Source organism: Lissotriton helveticus, chromosome 10 (assembly GCF_964261635.1).
Source record: "Lissotriton helveticus chromosome 10, aLisHel1.1, whole genome shotgun sequence".
NCBI lineage: Eukaryota > Metazoa > Chordata > Amphibia > Caudata > Salamandridae > Lissotriton > Lissotriton helveticus.
Genome location: NC_136071.1, coordinates 1,204,925,988 through 1,204,946,741, shown reverse-complemented (window position 1 = coordinate 1,204,946,741; position 20,754 = coordinate 1,204,925,988). Strand labels below are relative to the sequence as shown.

At 50.7% G+C, this 20,754-nt stretch overlaps 1 protein-coding gene across 1 annotated transcript in view; it reads right to left on the bottom strand.

Moving 5' to 3' along the window:
• Positions 1 to 20,754, bottom strand: part of FAAH2 (fatty acid amide hydrolase 2) — a 153,808-nt gene that overhangs the window by 28,454 nt on the left and 104,600 nt on the right. The window contains exons 7-8 of the mRNA XM_078664081.1: positions 16,925 to 17,042; positions 15,763 to 15,882 (exon numbers count right to left, since the gene is read on the bottom strand). Of these exons, the coding sequence (XP_078520207.1) occupies positions 15,763 to 15,882; positions 16,925 to 17,042 (238 nt within the window). The remainder of the gene's footprint in view (positions 1 to 15,762; positions 15,883 to 16,924; positions 17,043 to 20,754) is intronic.

The following is a 20,754-nucleotide window of genomic DNA, read 5'->3' as shown; positions in this document are numbered from 1 at the left end:
GCTGGAAACCCTTGTTTTTTATGTTTGTATGTTCACATGTTGTTGTATATTTGTTTTCATGGGTTCCTGTTTTACATGGGACATGTACTATTGTATATATGGTGTTGCACAATATATATGGATATCTTCACAATTGTGTTTTGTGTTTGTATTATTACTTACATGTGCTCCCAGTGTGGAGTCTCCCCTGACTACCTCTCCAATTCTTTGATCTATGTGATTGTGCTTTGTGTATTTCAGTATCTGAATAATGTTTCCCAAGGGGAACTGTCTGCTACATAAATAATGATTTACAGCCCCAGTTCCTTTTGAGTAGGGTTGCCTTTGTGTTTTATTAATTTTACTCCTCAAGTAACTGCATCTCAGACGGCTTGGAAACTGTGCTGTTGTTAGTGTTTTTCTGCTGGGATTTCATGGCTGGATACACAGAACTGTGCAATGATCCACCTCCTGGCGAGGCAGCAGTGAGGAAATCATCCCGGCTCTTAAGCCATACACAGAGCAGCAGTGGGGTGGAGGGTGGTTATTGAGGGGGCTTCATTAAACACATGTACAGGTTCTCCACATCTATAAATTCTGGTGCAGACATACCACATAGGACAGTGTCCATACAGTGCACTTGGTAGCCACTGAGAGAGTGTGGTGTCTCTCATGTCTACATCAGAGAACAAGACAGCACCAGCCTTTTTTAATGCTGATAGTTCTACTGTTTGTCTGGAGGCAAAGGAACCATGGAGGAAAGGCACACCGTCAGAAGTTGCTTACGTAACACATTCCTGCACAAGTTCTGTAGGTGTCCAACGAGCTGCCTTCTCTACTGAAAACTAGATTGTACAAAGGCAAGTCTATGTCTGTGTGGTAGTGTGCCACACAACTGAGCTGCTCTTTCAAGTGCCCACACAATGCCAGCCTTTGTCTACAGCCATGATGGCACTATCTCCTCCTGGAGACAGACCAACACAGTGCCCTCCGAGCTGAGACCATTACAAATCATCTGAACACCAGCCTTTACCCTGATGTCAGGATATTACATATGGCCTGCCTCTGCCTTCTGCATAAAGCTTGAGAGTAAGATACAATGCTAGTCCTTCGCACGTGGTGAAAGTCCACAGATGACTTCTTCTAGAGGCTTGCATAGGACACATCTGCACAATGCTAGCCTTTGCCCGCGTGGTGAACGTCAACAAAAGGACTTCTTCCAGAGGCTTTCATAAGACACATCTGCACAATGCTAGCCTTTGCCCACGTGGTGAACGTCAACAAAAGGACTTCTTCCAGAGGCTTGCATAAGACACATCTGCACAATGCTAGCTTTTGCCCGTCTGGTGAACGTCGACAAAAAGACTTCTTCCAGAGGCTTGCATAAGACACACCTGCACAATGCTAGCCTTTGCCCGCGTGGTGAAAGTCAACAAAAGGACTTCTTCCAGAGGCTTGCATAAGACACATCTGCGCAATGCTAGCCTTTGCCCACGTGGTGAACGTCAACAAAAGGACTTCTTCCAGAGGCTTGCATAAGACACATCTGCACAATGCTAGTCTTTGCCCACGTGGTGAACGTCAACAAAAGGACTTCTTCCAGAGGCTTGCATAAGACACATCTGCACAATGCTAGCCTTTGCCCACCTGGTGAACGTCAACAAAAGGACTTCTTCCAGAGGCGTGTATAAGACCCATCTGCACAATGCTAGCCTTTGCCTATGTGGTGAACGTCAACAAAAGAACTTCTTCCAGAGGCTTGCATAAGACACATGTTAGACCTGGCACCTTGACGTGAGTCTCCTTTCCACTTTTTGCTGATGTGCCTCAGATGTTTTTGCTGGCGCTCGCTGCTCAGGGCACTGCGCCACGGCCAATCCGTGCCGCAGTGCAAGTGCTCCCAAAACAAAGTGTACCTGTAATTGATTTCCATGATTGGCTCATAGGATTTACTGTCAGTCCCCAGTAAAGTGCACCAGGAGTGCCAGGGCTTGTAAATGCCAATGCTGCTAGTGGGCCTGCAGCGCTGGTTGCGCCACCCACAGAAGCAGCCTTTTAAAATGTGTCTAGGTCTGCCATTGCAGAACCTGCGTGCAGTCTGGTACTGTCATGCTGGCTGGGCAAGTGCACCCACTTGCCAGCCTCTAAACCTTCCCTTTGCTTCATATTAGTCACCCCTATGGTAGGCCCTAGGGCAGGGTGCATTGTAAGTGTAAGGTAGGACAAGCCCTGATGTGTGTGGCATGTCCTAATAGTGAATTACAGCCAATTTCGTTTTCACTATTGTAAGGCTACCTGTTCTCTTAGGCCAAGATAGGCTGCTGGAATTATTACACTCTATAATCCCAGCAGGCTCAGGGAACATGGTAGAAAATAAAGTTTAGTATGCCTGAACTCAGAATAATAAAATACTTCTTTTCGTAAAGTTTATTTTAATATCCTGTGTTTGCAAATGCTACTTTTAGAAAGCTAGCATTTGCTTGCCTAACCCTTTCTGCCCGCCTCTGCTAGGATGTGTATCTGCCGTCTGGGTTGTGTGAGTGACAGGGCTGGGGGATGACAGGTGGTGAATGCAAGGATTACACCTTGGTGGGAGGTGGGAGTGCCCCTGGACTCTGAATAGGACTGTGCTCTGCCACCACAATGCTGGCTCCACCTCCTGGGGAGCGACTAATGACTCAGCCCGACACCTGACCCAGAAAGGGGGGAGCCTGTCAACAAAGTCATCCTGGCTGCCCCTGTCCACACAATGCTGGCTCCACCTCCTGTGGAGCGTCTGATGTGCCATCCCTGCTCGCTGAAAGGAGATACCCGAGTTTACCCAACACAGTGCTCAAGGACTGAAAGAAGTTATGCAGAGGCCCCCCTGGCCTGTAAGAACAAAAGAAAAGCTGTATAAAAGTAGGAGCCCTGCTCCTAGCAAACTAGATCCTGTTTCCCACAACGAACCTCTGCCCAACTAGAAGGAAGAAGCTGAAGGACTGATCTGCTGTCTACCTTGCTGAGGAAGGAGAGGAGAAGACCTACAAAGAACTTTGCAGAATTGTGCTTGAGACTTTTGTAGAAGAGTAGGGTCTGCTATCCTATGGTCACCCCAAATTTTTGCTTTTTGCTTCACTGGTTTATGACTTAATGTGGCTGTGGGCCTGCTAATCAGACCCACAGCCTGCTGTTCTCTCTCTAAATAATGCCAATGCACTCTAGGTGTATTACGAATTGGAACTGGTTCACCTTATAGGCCCCTGTAACAGTGTACCCAGGGTACCCAGGGCATAGGTGTTTCCAAGGTCTACCAGGGGCTTCAGCACGTATTGTGCCACCCCATGCCTGGCCTCCATATTTGACACAACTGGCTGATCACTCAGCTGGGGTAAGTCGGTGTAATCACCCCTTACCTAGGTATAGTATGCCTGTACTTAACCTAAAATGGACACATATGTTCCTATCAGCCACTCCTATGGAAGGCCTCATCAATCCTGGAGGCAGAGTGCTTGGAAATATGTGAGATGGTGCTCTAGCATGAGCTGAGCCTGTCTGCAGCTTTCGGAACCACTTCCTGTAGCTTTTCCATGATACTGCCATACCATATACTCTTAAGTGCATTATAATCCTCGCGGTTATTTGCTAACTTTGGTTTGGCTTTATCAAAACATGTCGAGTAAGGTGTCATACGAATTGGAATACTACCCCCTCGCCAGTTCTGGCGACGGGGGTAGCATTCCACCCTTCCAGAGGGACACGACATGTACATAACCTGAACCCCTAGATTTGGAATAAGAGTAGGAGCTGTGTCCCAAGACTTCAGATCATCCTGAACTCGACTTGAAACTAAGAAGAAAACTGGACTTCGACATTCTGCTGCACAGAAGACTGAAGAGAATCTCCCTTGTGGCCAAGGAGTGACCACTCTGTGAATACAGGCACCAACCAGCAACTCGACGTCTGCTTTGCCGCCGCCTCCCGCCGGAGCCCGAGCCCAGAGCCCGACAAGACCTGGATTCCCAGACATCTCACAGCCCGATCCACAGTCCCTGAAAAAAAGAGACCCGTGGAGGCATCGAGAGACGTGGGACCGGCCATCTTGAAAGACCCCCAAGAAGCTGACTGCGCAGTACCCGAGGCACCCTCGACGCTGTGTTTTGGGGTTTGAGAAGCCCCACCACCGAGCAGCATTTGCACCGAAGATCAGCCCCCCAGCATCTCCACGATCTGCGTGGGGCCCTTTTGCACTTTGCCACTCGACGCGTCATCCCGGTCACTTGCCACGCGGCCAGTGGCCATCTTGGCGGCGAAATCTACAATCTAAACCGCTGGTCTGGTTGCTCCAGACTGGCCCTCGCTCCTGTAAAAAGGAGCAGCCCCTCTGACCTTGCTGGTCCGAGAAATAAGCTTTCTTCACTTCCTGCGTGGCTTGCAATAGCCAAGGCCTGTTTGCTCCAATCAAGTTGCCGACATCGCCATCAGCTAGAGCCTTCGTGGGACAGCTCATGATCGACTCCTCGACGTCCTATACCTCTTCGTGTCCACGTGGCTGCGGAGACAAGCTGCACCTCATCGTCTGTTTGCACCCGACATTGCCTGGTTCCATCCTGGTTCCTCGCCAGTCACTGGCTAGTGACTTCTGAACATTGTCCCCTCTGCTTTCAGGTCTTCACATCTTCGATCCACCCTTGGATCACACCGGACACTTCTCGCCTGGACGCCTGCAGCATCTTCATCCTCAGGTACCATCAGACTGCGTGACGAAACCCGACACACTTTGGCACCTATGCACCCGCTTCCTGTGGGTGAGGTAACTTACTAACGCCGGTGTTCTTACACTGGTACACACCTCTAGTGCCTAACTCTAAAGTTTGGTAGTCCTAGTCCAGTCGGAAGACTCCTTTTGCAGTAACTTTGTAACTTTTACGCACCATTGACTTTGCATTGGTGCATGCATGCACTTTAAGCACTGCACCCGAGTCCCGCGGGCCTTTCCCGACTTTTTCACTGTTAGTCCCGAACAGCTCCAGCGATTCCCCAGGCCCTAGGCCTGTTTCCTTTCCAATTGGTGGTTCTTATACCACTATTTTAGTATATGGTTTAAGTGGCCCCTAGGGCTCATCCATATAGTGCAACTTTTGTGTATTTAAACTGTGTTTTGTTTTAACGCATTTGCTTCTGTGCTCATAAAGAGTATAGGGGATATTTGTAGTAAATAAATATATATATATATTTTCAATATATATCTGTGTGGTGTCCTTTCATTTGGTATTCAAGGGGATTGTGTATGGTAAAACAGCTTGCTTCACATGCCTTTACAGAGTTTAGCCTAAGACTGCTTTGTCCACGCTACTAGGATAGCTGGTCTATAAGGTTGACTTACAACCAATCATAATAAGGGTTGCTTGGCATGGTACAAGGTGATCACTAGAACTAGTGAGCATCATATACCAGGCCAACTTCTCACAACTTTCTCCAAGGGCTTGTCTGAGCTTGCCCCCTGAACGGAACCCCAGGACCAGTGGGTTCCTTGTGCCTTCGCTCGTCTTGAACTTCGAGCATGTGTGCCTCCTGCCGGAGCGGAGTCTGCGCCCCCATCGCCCCCTCCTAGGGCTGTGGCACTCTGGAGCTCGCCTGCCCTTTACCCGTGAGAGCCTCGCTCTGCTGGAGTCGCTCTCTGCCCCCGGGTCAGGCTGCCTGCTCCTCTGCCCCCGCCTGCCATTAGGAGCGCGCTGAAGCGCCCACTCGCCCCTCCCGCCGGAATTCCTCTGAGGCCGGTGATCAACGCTGGGACAGCTGTCCGTACGTCGGAACGTACCCTGCTGCCCTGCTTCACCCCCCTAAGAGACTTTACAGGCCGCGCCGCCCACTTTGGGAGGCCCCAGTACAATCTGTACTGAGGTCGTGGGCCGCGCCTGCCTGTGCGCACACACCCGCTGTAGTAAAGATCCGAAGCCATCCGGGTGCCCCCAGGCGCACCAGACTCCTACAAGCCGTCCCCCTCCCCGAGGGACGACTAAACCCAAGAAGTACCCCTGCCTCTCACCTTCGGTGCACCGACGACCTCCGTGCACCCCTCTCTGAGCCAAGCGTACGCCTGCAGTGCCAAGGGCGCCCCGTTTCCAGCGCGCCCTCTTACCAACGCCCGCAGCGCACCGACACTCTGCACCAAGAGTACTTGAGCTTGCACTGGGCTCGGGGCCCGCAACGTTTTATTTCCCCGTAAATCTAACTGTGCGCGTCGGACTGCTGTAAAAGAAATTATACGCTACTTGCAAACCCCAAAGTACGTCTGTGCACCAGAAGCTTACCCCCCCACCTCTACGCACTGGGCTTGGCACAGGCTCGGGCCCGCAACGTTCTTCTTTCCTCGTAGCCCTGTGCGCTCCGCAACTACTGGTGTACCCCCGGTCGGCGTGAAATCACCCCGCAGTACGAGCCGCACCAGTTGGGTACGGCTCGTACTATTGTTTTGCCTTGTTACGCCTCGTGTCCCTGAAAAGTGCCAAGGATGCTGAAATCACCCCGCAGTACAAGCCGCACAAGCTGGGTACGGCTCGTACCATTATTTTGCATTGCCCTAGGTGTACGCTGGGGATTTCATCTAACTGCGGCGCCACACCGTATGCCTCGTTGCCTTGAAGCGGTACGCCGCGCACGCCTGCTCACGTGTGAGGCGTGAGCATTGGAAGGGGTTTGTGGTTTCACCCGTTCGAGGCGACGAAAAGCACTACCAAACGCACAACTTGTTCTAAAGTCCCACAAAGTTGTTTAAAACCCTAAAAGAAGCGTTTCTAAGGACTAAGACCATTGCCAAATAAGCTAAACCTGGTTGTGAAGGAACTTTGATAATTTGAACTGTACCAGAAAGAACATTTACCCATTTTTAAGATCTTGTGGCCTAAAACTGTGTTGAACTGGTCTTGTGATAAGTCACTACTGCATATATATATATATTTTTCCATAAAGGAACCATATTTCTACAGAACCTAAGCCTGGTGTCCATTTGTGGGGGGAATCAGTGTGTTTTACTATGAAAGGTCATGAATGCTTAACTATAGCGCCCCGAAGTTTAGCCTTGTCTGCTCGCGCCACACTACCTGAAAGGGTGAGCAGGGGTCATTCTGAGGAGTAGTTCCCTTGCCCTGATTAGAATGGTGATTTCTGTCTGGCTTTGGTGCCAACCGCAGTCAGCCAGGAATCCCATTTCTAACACTGGACGCAGCGGAAGGGATTTTTGAATTTGCATTTGTGATTTATTTACAGTAAAATTGCTGATCATCACATAGTGAGAGCAGACCTATAACGCAGCCACATATTTTCTGTTCTTTTTAATTTTGTTGAGAGATCTCCCATTTTTAGAAGCCATGCCTGGCTCACTCCCTGCTGGAAGAGCACTCTCTGTGATCTCTGGAATTGATGAGGTAGATTGGGAACACTGAGGACTGGAAGGCTACACAGTAGGACAGTTGGGAGAATTCTGTCTACAGTTCAGGGTTCCCCACACAGGATGCAAAAAGAAAAACCAGTACATCAAGGCCCTAAGAGCCTGGAAGGAGTCAAGAGAGCCATAGAATGCAGTAGCAATGGAACCACCTGAAGGCATTTTGGATTTAAACAGAGGCCTGTCGCCAGAGGAACTGGCAGACAGAGCAGCAAACAGGGCACATGAAGTAGAAATGGCGAAATTAAACAGCCAAATGGAAATGGAAAAACAACGACTAGCGATGGAAGACAAGAAGCTCCAGATGGAGCACGACATGAGACCGAAGGAGTTGGAGCTGAAAGCAAAAAGTTTGGAAACAACTCCTCCAGGTGGCAGCACAACGCCGGTGCAGGTAGAGTCCATGGTGTACATGCCTAAAGATGTAGTAAAGGAGTACTTCAAGGGGGATGACATAGGGCAGTGGTTCCGGGCATACGAGGTAGCCATGTCCTCCCACCGGGTCCCTGACAGAGATTGGGGAGCGGGGTTGTGGGGGAAGTTCCTTAGCGAGGGACGGGACACACTGCTAGACTTACCCACTGAAGTTTACAACTCTTATCCCCACATGAAGGAAGGAGGCCTTAATGACCAGGTTTGGGTTAACCCCTGAAATGTATAGACAGAGGGTCAGGGGTTGTAATAAGATTCCTGGGAGTACGTATGTGGAGTATGTAACCTTTTTCTGCAGAGCACTGGATGGTTGGGTGAAGGGTAGCAAAGTGAATGATTTTTAAGGGCTTCTGGATTTAATGGCTTGGGAGCACTTGTCGCTTAATTGTTTTCCTGAGCTACGCCAGCACCTAATAGATAGCAAACTGTCCAACCCGAGGAAGCTTGCTGAGGAGGCGCACCGCTGGCTCAGCACCAGGGTCCACAAAGGTCCTGTGGGAGGCTCAGCCAAAGGTGGGCAGGGTCCCCAGCAGAGGAGTGGGGGGGACCGGGGAAAACAGAGGGAGTTCCAAAGAGGGCCCCAAAGTAACACCCAAGGGAACCAAGGGAAGGGTTCTCAGCCTCCCCCACCACAAAGGCAGACCGGGGCCCACGGGTAATCCTGTTCAAAGAGGGCCCCCAACTTGTTTTAGATGTGGCGAAGTGGGTCATGTAGCCAGTGACCCCCGGTGTCGCCACTTTGCTGGTGCTCCCCCCAGATAGATGGCTAGTATAACCCTGGAAGAGGAGGAAGTCCAAGGGGGTGGGGATCTGGTTCAGATGTCCCTAGTCTCCCTAGGAGATAGCGAGATGGTCCCTGAAAACTACTTACCCTCTAACACTAAAAAATATGGGCAGGTAGTGACCATCAATGGTAAGAAAGCAGAGGCTCTTAGAGACACAGGAGTCAGTGTGACTGCAGTGCGGCAGCACCTGGTGTCTCAAGAGCAGGTTGTACCCCATGCCTACTGTAGGGTTGTCAATGCTGACAACTCCGAGTCAATGTCCAATGGTCAAGTTCCCTTTGAGTGGGGGGGGGTCTCTGGTACTCTGCAGGTTGTTGTGAGAACGTCCATGCCTGTAGACTGTTTGCTAGGGAATGATCTGGAGGACTCCCCTTGGGGTAAGGTGGAGAAGACGACTCACCTGAGGATGGTGGGTCTGCCTGACTGGGCGTGCGTGACCACCCGGTCAATGGCAGCCAGTAGGGGTGCTCAAGAGATCCTGGAGCCTGAAGGAGAGGCCCAGGAACCGGCCTTAGAAAGAAGGTGCAGGGGCGCGGGAAACCGGCCCCTGAAGTTCCCACGGTCCAGGAGGAGGCAGACCTTGAGGGGGATGCCCTGGAGCCTACAGGGGAACAGATTGCTGAACTGGGGGACCTGCCTGAGCTGACCCATTGGCAGCAAGAAGGAGGCCCCTCCAGGGAAGAATTCTGGAGGGAGCAGAAAGAATGCCCTTCTCTCGTGGGTATGCGGCAGCAGGCTGCAGACCAGGCCAATGGTAGTCAGTCCGGTACTCACTTCATTTACTGGGAGAATGACCTCCTGTATTCAGAGCCTAAGGTTGCTGGACCTGGGTCAGCCCGTGTACTGGTGGTACCCCAGAAGTTCAGAGCCTTCCTACTGGGGCTGGCTCACGACGTTCCCTTAGCAGGACATTTGGGGCAGGACAAGACCTTTGAAAGGCTTGTCACCCACTTTTATTGGCCCAAAATGCGCAAGAGCTCAGATGTGCATTGCAGGACTTGTCAGACTTGCCGGGCAAGTGAGAAGAGTGGCAGGAAGCAGAAGGCTCCCCTCCAACCTTTCCCTGGTCAGTACCTCATTCCAGCGAGTGGGAATTGACATTGTTGGGCCTCTGGACCCCAGGACAGCCATGGGCAACAGGTTTATCTGGGTCCTGGTGGATCATGCCACCGGGTACCCTGAAGCCATCCCTCTGAGGACAGTGGTGGGACGGGCACTGATGGGAATTTTCTCACGAGTGGGATTCCCTTTAGAGGTGGTGAGTGACAGGGGCACCAATTTCATATCCAAGTAAATAAAAATTCTTTGGCAAGAGTGTGGTGTAACATACAAATTCACCACCCCTTACCATCCCCAAGGAAATGGGTTGGTTGAGAGATTCAACCGAACCCTAAAAGGCATGATTATGGGTCTGGAAGAACACATGAGGCGTAAGTGGGACGTCCTCTTGCCATGCCTGCTCTTTGCTTACCGTGAGGTGCCACAGAAGTCTCTAGGGTTCAGCCCCTTTGAGCTTCTGTATGGTCAACCAGTGAGAGGACCTCTGAGTTTGGTAAAGGAAGGCTGGGAGCAATCTCCCAGGAAACCTCCCCAGAATGTATACAGTTACATGCTGGCCTTCAGAAACCAGACCAGGCGATTCAGGCAACTTGCTGAGGCAAATCTGGAAGCCAGCCAGGAAGAGATGAAGCGGTGGTACGACCAGAATGCCACTTTGGTAGAGCTTCAACCTGGACAAAAGGTGTGTGTCTTAGCCCCAGTGGAGCCTTGTGCACTTCAGGATAAGTGGACAGGTCCATTTGAGGTTGTGGAGCGCAAGAGTCCTGTCACCTACTTGGTGGACTTGCAGTCTCCCAAGAACCCTTTGAGGGTACTACATGTTAACCGCCTTAAGCCCCACTTGGAGAGGTCCGAAGTGGGCATGCTGTTGGCAACTGATGATGGAATGGAGGAGGAGACTGAGCTTCTTCCTGACCTCTTGGTAACCTCTGAGAAAGATGGGTCAGTGGATGGAGTTAACCTCTCACCCACCCTGACGCCTGAACAACAGGGTGACTGCCGCCAATTGCTGGGGCAGTTTCCAGATCTGTTCTCCCTGGTTCCTGGTGTCACAGATTGGTGCGTCCATGATGTGGACACAGGAGACAGCTTACCTGTGAGGCACAAGGCCTACAGAGTAACTGACAGGGTCAGGGCATGCATCAAGGAGGAGGTCTCCAAGATGCTTGCTCTTAGAGTGGTTGAGTCCTCCAGCAGTCCTTGGGCCAGCCCCGTGGTCTTGGTCCCAAAGGCTGCCACGCCAGGAGCCACACCTGAACTCCGGTTCTGTGTGGACTACCGAGGACTCAATTCAGTCACCAAGACTGACGCGCACCCCATCCCCAGAGCTGATGAGCTCATTGACTGATGGGGCAAAAGAGAGATCAGCCTTCTCGACAAAAGATGGGCATTTCCAGTTTCGGGTTATGCCATTTGGGATGAAGAATGCCCTTGCCACCTTCCAGAGGTTGGTCAACCAGGTGTTGGTTGGACTGGCTGAGTTCAGCGCCGCCTACCTGGATGACATCGCAGTGTTCAGCAGCACATGGGAAGAACACCTGCGGCACCTCTGGGAAGTGTTGATGGCGCTGCGCAAGGCAGGCCTCACGATCAAGGCAAGCAAGTGCCAGATCGGGCAGGGCTCAGTGGTGTACTTGGGACACCAAGTGGGGAGTGGCAAGGTGGCGCCCTTACAACCCAAGATTGAGACCATCCTGGCTTGGGAACCCCCCAAGACCCAGACTGCGGTGAGAGCCTTCCTGGGGATCACGGGGTACTACAGGAGGTTTGTCAAGGGGTATGGCACCATTGTTGCCCCCTTGACAGAGCTAACTTCTAAGAAGCAGCCCAGGAAAGTGATCGGGACTGACACCTGTCAGGAAGCTTTTGACACCCTGAAAACTGCCATGTGCACGGCGCCCATGCTCCTGGCTCCTGATTTCTCTAAGGAATTCCTAGTGCAGACAGACGCTTCAGAGCATGGTATAGGGGCTGTTCTCTCACAAATGACTGAGGAGGGCTGGGACCAACCTGTAGCCTTCATCAGTAGGAGATTACTTCCACGGGAACAGAAGTGGAGTGCAATAGAGCGAGAAGCTTTTGCTGTGGTCTGGGCATTGAAGAAGCTAAGACCCTACTTGTTTGGGTCTCACTTCCGGGTTCAGACAGACCACAGACCCCTCAGATGGTTGATGCAAATGAGGGGTGAGAACCCAAAACTGTTGAGGTGGTCCATCTCCCTACAGGGTATGGACTTCACGGTGGAACACCGCCCTGGCACAGATCACGCCAATGCTGACGGTCTGTCCAGGTTTTTCCGCCTTAGTGATGAGGAACTCCCTGGGGAAGGGTAGTTCTCCCCACATTTCAGCTGGAGGGGACACGTGTTAGACCTGGCACCTTGGCGTGAGTCTCCCTTCCACTTTTTGCTGATGTGCCTCAGATGTTTTTTCTGGTGCTCGCTGTTCAGGGCACTGCGCCATGGCCAATCCGTGCCGCAGTGCAAGTGCTCCCAAAATAAAGTGTACCTGTAATTGATTTCCATAATTGGCTCATTGAATTTACTGTCAGTCCCCAGTAAAGTGCACCAGGAGTGCCAGGGCTTGTAAATGCCAATACTGCTAGTGGGCCTGCAGCGCTGGTTGCATCACCCACAGAAGCAGCCCGGTACAATGTGTCTAAGGTCTGCCATTGCAGACCCTGTGTGCAGTCTGGTACTGTCATGCTGGCTGGGCAAGTGCACCCACTTGCCAGCCTCTAAACCTTCCCCTTGCTTCATATTAGTCACCCCTATGGTAGGCCCAAGGGCAGGGTGCATTGTAAGTGTAAGGTAGGACAAGCCCTGATGTGTGTGGTATATCCTAATAGTGAATTACAGCCAATTTCGTTTTCACTATTATAAGGCTACCTGTTCTCTTAGGCCAAGATGGGCTGCTGGAATTATTACACCCTATAATCCCAGCAGGCTCAGGAAACATGGTAGAAAATAAAGTTTAGTATGCCTGAACTCAGAATAATAAAATACTTCTTTTAGTAAAGTTTATTTTAATATCCTGTGTTTGCAAATGCTACTTTTAGAAAGCTAGCATTTGCTTGCCTAACCCTTTCAGCCCGCCTCTGCTAGGATGTGTATCTGCTGTCTGGGTTGTGTGAGTGACAGGGCTGGGGGATGACAGGTGGTGAATGCAAGGGTTACACCTTGGTGGGAGGTGGGAGTGCCCCTGGACTCTGAATAGGGCTGTGCTCTGCCACCACAATGCTGGCTCCACCTCCTGGGGAGCGACTGATGACTCAGCCCGACACCTGGCCCAGGAAGGGGGGAGCCTGTCAACAAAGTACTCCTGGCTGCCCCTGTCCACACAATGCTGGCTCCACCTCGTGTGGAGCGTCTGATGTGCCATCCCTGCTCCCTGAAAGGAGAGACCCGAGTTTACCCAAAACAGTGCTCAGAGACTGAAATAAGTTATGCAGAGGCCCTCCTGGCCAGCCAGGACAACAGAAAAGCTGTATAAAAGTAGGAGCCCTGCTCCTAGCAAACTAGATCCTGTTTCCCACAATGAACCTCTGCCCAACTAGAAGGAAGAAGCTGAAGGACTGATCTGCTGTCTGCCTTGCTGAGGAAGGAGAGGAGAAGACGTACAAAGGACTTTGCAGAATTGTGCTTGAGACTTTCTCCAAGGGCTTGTCTGAGCTTGCCCCCTGAATGGAACCCCAGGACCAGTGGGTTCCTTGTGCCTTCGCTCATCTTGAACTTCGAGCCCTGTGTGCCTCACGCCGGAGCTGAGTCTGCGTCCCCATCGCCCCCTCCTAGGGCTGTGGCACTCGGGAGCTCGCCTGCCCTTTACCCGTGAGAGCCCTGCTCTGCTGGAGTCGCTCTCTGCCCCCGGGTCAGGCTGCCTGCTCCTCTGCCCCCGCTTGCCATCAGGAGCGCGCTGAAGCGCCCACTCGCCCCTCCCGCCGGAATTCCTCTGAGGCCGGTGATCAACGCTGGGACAGCTGTCCGTACGTCGGAGAGTACCCTGCTGCCCTGTTTCACCCCCCTAAGAGTCTTTACAGGCCGTGCCGCCCCCTTTGGGAGACCCCAGTACAGTCGGTACTGAGGTGGTGGGCCGCGCCTGCCTGTGCGCTCACACCCGCTGTAGTAAAGATCCGAAGCCACCCGGGTGCCCCCAGGCGCACCAGACTCCTACGAGCCGTCCCCCTGCCCGAGGGACAACTAAACCCAAGCAGTACGCCTGCCTCTCACCTTCGGTGCACCGACGACCTCCGTGCACCCCTCTCTGAGCCAAGCGTACGCCAGCAGAGCCAAGGGCGCCACGTTTCTAGCGCGCCCTCTTACCAACGCCCGCAGCACACCGACCCTCTGCACCAAGAGTACTTGAGCTTGCACCGGGCTCGGGCCCGCAACGTTTTATTTCCCCGTAAATCTAACTGTGCGCGTCGGACTGCCGTAAAAGAAATTATACGCTACTTGCAAACCCCAAAGTACGTCTGTGCACCAGAAGCTTACCCCCCACCTCTACGCACAGGGCTTGGCACAGGCTCGGGCCCGCAACGTTCTTCTTTCCCCATAGCCCTGTGCGCTCCGCAACTACTGGTGTACCCCCGGTCGGCGTGAAATCACCCCGCAGTACGAGCCACACAAGTTGGTTACGGCTCGTACCATTGTTTTGCCTTGTTACGCCTCGTGTCCCTGAAAAGTGCCAAGGACGCTGAAATCACCCCGCAGTACGAGCCGCACAAGCTAGGTATGGCTCATACCATTATTTTGCATTGCCCTAGGTGTACGCTGGGGATTTCATCTAACTGCGGCGCCACACTGTACGCCTCGTTGCCTTGAAGTGGTACGCCGCGCACGCCTGCTCACGCGTGAGGCGTGAGCATCGGAAGGGGTTTGTCGTTTCACCCGTTCGAGGTGCCGAAAAGCACTACCAAACGCACAACTTGTTCTAAAGGGCCCCAAAGTTGTTTAAAACCCTAAAAGAAGCGTTTCTAAGGACTAAGACCATTGCCAAATAAGCTAAACCTGGTTGTGAAGGAACTTTGATAATTTGAACTGTACCAGAAAGAACATTTACCCATTTTAAAGATCTTGTGGCCTAAAACTGTGTTGTACTGGTCTTGTGATACGTCACTACTGCATATATATATATTTTTACATAAAGGACCCATATTGTTACAGAAGCTAAGCCTGGTGTCCATTTGTGGGGGGAATCAGTGTGTTTTACTGTGAAAGGTCATGAATGCTTAACTATAGCACCCCGAAGTTTAGCCTTGTCTGCTCGCGCCACACTACCTGAAAGGGTGAGCAGGGGTCATTCTTAGGAGTAGTTCCCTTGCCCTGATTAGAGTGGTGATTTCTGTCTGGCTTTGGTGCCAACCTCAGCCAGCAAGGAATCCCATTTCTAACAACACATCTGCACAATTCTAGCCTTTGCCCGCGTGGTGAAAGTCAACAAAAGGACTTCTTCCAGAGGCTTGCATAAGACACATTTGCACAATGCTAGCCTTTGCCCACGTGGTGAACGTCAACAAAAGGACTTCTTCCAGAGGCGTGTATATGACCCATCTGCACAATGCTAGCTTTTGCCCGCGTGGTGAAAGTCAACAAAAGGACTTCTTCCACAGGCTTGCATAAGACACATTTGCACAATGCTAGCCTTTGCCCACGTGGTGAACGTCAACAAAAGGACTTCTTCAAGAGGCGTGTATAAGACCCATCTGCACAATGCTAGCCTTTGCCAACGTGGTGAACGTCAACAAAAGGACTTCTTCGGGAGGCTTGCATAAGACACATCTGCCCAATGCTAGCCTTTGCCCACGTGGTGAACGTCAACAAAAGGACTTCTTCCTGAGGCGTGTATAAGACACATTTGTACAATGCTGGCCTTTGCCAACACAGTGAACGTCCACAGAGCGCTTCTCCCAGATGATTGCATAAGACAGGTCTACACAATGCTAGTTTTTGCCTGCATGGGATTCTGCAACATACTATCTGTCCTCAGAAGCCTGCACTTGAAACAAATGAACAAAAACGCAGGTTGTTGCCAGTGGCCTCCCTGTCACACAGGCTCTCTCTCTGAAAAGAGGCGATGCACGCACCTGGCCGTCGGCGCTCTTTGATGACATCATGGCAGACCAGATCTGAAAGGAGTATCTCATCTTCTTGATTTCCACATTCTGAACCTCCACACCGAGGTCTGTCTGCAAATAATCCACCACCTGCATAAGTAGAAGCAGAAGCACAGACGTTACCTATAGAGAGTCCAGGCGGCTCTTTATGCTAGCTGTTGGTAATTATTTCTGGCATATGGTTAGACATCAAACATGGCAGGCCTCAATGCCCTCGCATTCCACTCTGCCTTCTCCCCTGGATGCCCAGTGCAAGTATCCTGTCTTGTTGGACAAGAACACCCTCCTGTACACAGGGGACACCCACTCCCTAGGGAGAGAAGTCTCCATTTTTGTAGCTTTAAGGTAACCCCATTATCAGGAATGAGGAGGCTGACAACAGCAACCCCACTCCCTGCAAGAAACAGTAAATCAATGACACTGGAAAGTCATGGACCAAACGCCTCCACGCCCCACCCCAGGTGAGTCAGTATGAGCACTCCCTTAAACGAGGACACCACAGGCTAAATCCCTGCCCATCACTGGAATCTATAGGGACACAGGGGGCATCACCATCACAGACTGCATGAATTTACCACTCACTTAATCTATAGTCCCCAGCACGCGTCTGCATACATTTAATCTAGATTGAAGACACCACTGAGCGAACCTTCACCCATCCCTGGAGACTGTAGGTACTTGAGATTAGGGCCCTGACAGAGTTTATCTTTACTTTTTCTTGGAGTCTGTAGGGATTTAGAGGCACCACAGGACTAATCCTTACCCATTCCGTGAGTCTGTTGGGACAGCACTCGTTTAATCCATAGATCTGCAAATGTACTCAAGATGAGGGACATGATGGGGTGAATCCCCTCTGGGTATGAGAGCTTTAGGGGCCCCCTTGGTCTTAAACTTACCCCAATCACACTACAGATCCTTCTATTTCATAACTTACATCATATGACTATCCTTACTCCACTGCTGTCCCAGGAGTTTGTAAGGCCTTCTCCATAGGCGAGACCGCCCCTCATACCTCAGAGTCTACAGGCCCCCTTATCTTTATAAACCACACTGTGTGACTCATGATGACCAGTCTCCGCAGGCACCAGCAGGGGAGGCCACAGTCACTCTCTGAGCCAGACGCCAGGCTTACCCTCCTCTGGGTGTCAATGAGATCCGGGTCCACAGGAGACACAAAGACGGAGCCCCCGTCATGCTCCATTGAGTAGAACTTGAGGCTCTCTATTTCCACCTCTTCGTCGAGCTTTAACCTGAAAGAACAAGAAAAAGCCGCGCTGCTGTGAGAGGAGAGCGCATAGCAGCAGCACTTGTCCCCTGCTAGGCAGACCTACGCGTCTTAGCCCCTCTAGTCATCTTATCGTTATTCACAGTTGCAAAAAGTTCAAGCAAGGAGGGGCTCCAAGCCGCACAGTCATTCTGCAATCCTTCTGATTTCCTCAGCACAGCTCAGACATTTCTGGACAACATAACCATAAACATTTCATTCTCACTTAAACTTCTGAGCTCAGGAAGAGTGCAGTCCACACCCTTTACGGTTTTAGGGTACCGGTCATGCCGCTGCTACAGGTGGAAATACTAGCCAGGAAGAGAGGTGCTGGGCATGAGCTCAGACAACTGCTTATTTTAAACACAACAGGGCTTATTTATGAGAGCCCTGCGTTACTTTTGCATCACGTAAAATTTTACATGCAACTTAGGGCGAACAAAGCAAACACAAGGAGATAATGGACGGAGCACTGACACTTTTCAGACACTCACCCCCAGTCACAGATCTGGGTTGAATCCATCATGGTTCTTTAGCTCACTTCGCCACCCCAGTTCAGACACAGCTATGGGCAAATCAGCCTCACCTTGTGCCTCATGGGAAAAGTCCAGCCCGAACTGCCAAGCCATGTCTTCCCTGAACCGAAACAAACATCCTGGGACTAGTTTTTGGCTAATCAGCCGTCATCAGCCAGACTAGCTTGAATCCAGTGGCAAAGTGAGCAAGGGACCCACGTCTGGGCATACCCTGCCAACTTAGGGCGAACAAATCGATACCAAAGGGGATGATGGACGGAGCACTTGAGCAAATCAAACACTCACCCCCAGTCAACTGATCTGGGTTTAATCCATCATCATTCTTTAGCTCACTCCACCACCCCAGTTCAGACAAGGCCATATGCAAATCAGTCTGACCCTGTGCCTCATGGGAACAGTCCAGCCCAAACTGTCAAGCCCTGTCTTGCCTGGATTGGAAACAAGCATCCTGGGATAGCTTTCTGGCTAACAGCCGTCATCAGCCAGGTTAGCTCGAATCCAGTGACAAAGTGAGCAAGGGACCCATGTCTGGGCACACCCTGCCACACTTAGGGCAAACAAAGTAAACACAGACAAAAAATCCATTAGCCGACTGCTCCATCTTCTTGGATTGAGCTGGGAAATGACCCTTGGGTCAGCTATGACATGCATGAGGCTTGAATAACTAGACTCTCTGGCGTCGGATGTGAAGACAAAAAGAGGATCTCCCGGAGCCGGTTTATAACGTCTGGCTATCGACCTTGACACAGCTGTGGCTGTTGTTGCTTTCTGCCAGATATCCAGGATCGACTGTCAAAGCCTCATTGGAGGGCAGTAGAGGTAAGAAGAGTGAAGCAGTTCAGTAAGAATAGGAGATTTCAATTCCATTGTAGGACGTGGTAAATCTAACATTTCTGCAGCTTTCCTAATAACAGGTTGGTGCAGAGGGACTTCAGGAGGTAGACAATCTTTTGGAGGTAGAATTATCATTCTGGGATGTATCCAACCAACTTGCCTCTCTTAGCATCTCAGAATCCGGGTCCACTGAGGGCTGCTCAACAATCTCTCCCTCTTCTTCTTGGGAATCTTGCTCTCCAAAGAAAAATTGGACTTCCCCGACCAATTGTTGGGCCTTCATTCTGGACCTGTGCCTAGGGTACGGATGAACACGAGCAGGTTACGGTGTCAATGACACCGGTATCGGCACTGGAGAAGTCAGCAACGGCACCTGAGAAGTCAGAAGGAGCACTAGAGTTGAAGCTTGCCATGTCGTGCCCGTGTCATCACTTGCTGCATTGGCGACACCTCTAAAGGAGGAAATACCAAAGGAGATGGCATCCTCTCTCTAGGGTCCTCCATTGGCACCGAAGTCAGCCAGGGAACCTGGGCCATCAACATAAAGAGCACTTGCTGGAATGGCATCGAAAAGCCTCCCAGGGAATAAGCTAAGGACCCATGAGGCCCACATGTGCACCAGGTGGAGCCATCGCCCTAATGAAAATATTGAACATGGTGTTCAAAAAGTGACTGCGCTCTGTATCCAGAGTTGGACAGGCTGGGTACACTTGTTACTGTAGTGGTCAAGGAACTGGATTACAAGGCGGAGTCACGCTCTGTACCATACAAGAAGCCGGAAGAGGAGCTGGCATTAAAGGCGACGCTGGCAGCAACGCTGGAGATGGAGTCAGTGTAACCTCCTGACAATCTTCCTCCGAGGGTGGTTGTGGAGACACTGATCTCTGTGATTTGTCCTTTGATGAGTGACGTTGAGACTCATGACGCCGTTTAGAAGATTGAGAAGATGAAGACCTGCATCTTGGATGAGACTTGCGACAACCTCTTTTTTTCGCTATACCCAAAACAATTTTGCCTCTGTTTCAGGGCCTTCAGATTCTTTTTTTTTTTTGCAACTACAACAGGCCCACAACAACATGATCCAATCTCAAACACAAAAGACAGATGTCATGAGGATCAGTAATAGACATCTAACCTTCACAGTCCTTGCACTGTTTAAAACCCAACTCAAGAGGTGGTGAAATTTTTCAAAAATCTGCACTTTAAAGTGAAAAAACGTGACAATTCCCAAATGGTGAGTATGAAAAGAAAGTTAAGCATGAAAGGTGACAATATTCAAAAGGTGAGGAATCTGCAGTTACATGTCTTCATCAGAAGGAAAGGTTTTGGCACCTTTATGATGAATTATGGATCTTTCACAAACAGTGTCCTAATTGGAGAGGCATGAATTTCTCGAACCCTTCCTGCAGAAGTGATGACCAGCAGAAAGGCTGTTTTCATTGACAACATTTCAAGAGAAGCCTTGTGTATCAGTTCAAATGTTTCACTTGTTAGTTGTCCTAGAACTGAATCTAATTGCCAAACTGGAGTTATTTTTGTAGAGGTGGGGAGTGCAATAAAACAATGTCTGCATAAATCATTTGACCACCCTAGAAGAAATGAACGAGGGTGTCGACGGAGTCCTGAGATATCTTTAAATAGCTGTTAGATGTGCTCCAATAGAGGTGCAGCTTAGTGCTGATTGTGCTAAGTTTGGAAAATAATGTAGCATTGCATGCGGATGCATGGAGATGGTTGATTATATTTTCTGATGTCCCGGTGCAAACCACCTTCCATTTGAGGGAATATTTTTTACCCATTGAATCGACTTTTGCTGCTTTTAAGACCATTTTACATTTTGGTGGATTGTTTAGTGATCCATACTTTAGGTCTGCAACAGACAGGCAGTAATGAAGCAGGAAGGAAGGGTTGTGATGTAAGATCCTGCCTTGATCTTTGGGTAGTAGGACTGGATCTGTGTTGAAAAGAATTGGTGTCCGGGGCGAGCGATACCATAGATTGGTGACCCAGAATTGTCTGGTCTAAACTAGGGTTATCAATATCTTATCTTAATAGGAATTTATAGAGCGCACGGTCACCCAGAGGTTTCATGGCGCTGATTAGGCAGGAGTCACTTTGAAAAAAGGTCACGCAAGTGCTTGCTCATACAGCCAGGTCGTAAGCAACCTTCTGAATCCCAGGAGATTGTCGCACATTCGGATTGCTAGTGGCAAAGAGTTCCAGAATTTTGGGGCGAGGTAAGAAAACCTACGCCCACCCTGGCGTTTGTGCTTGAAGGTGGGGGTGGACAAGAACTGAAGATGGGCGGACCGTACGTTACGGAGAGGA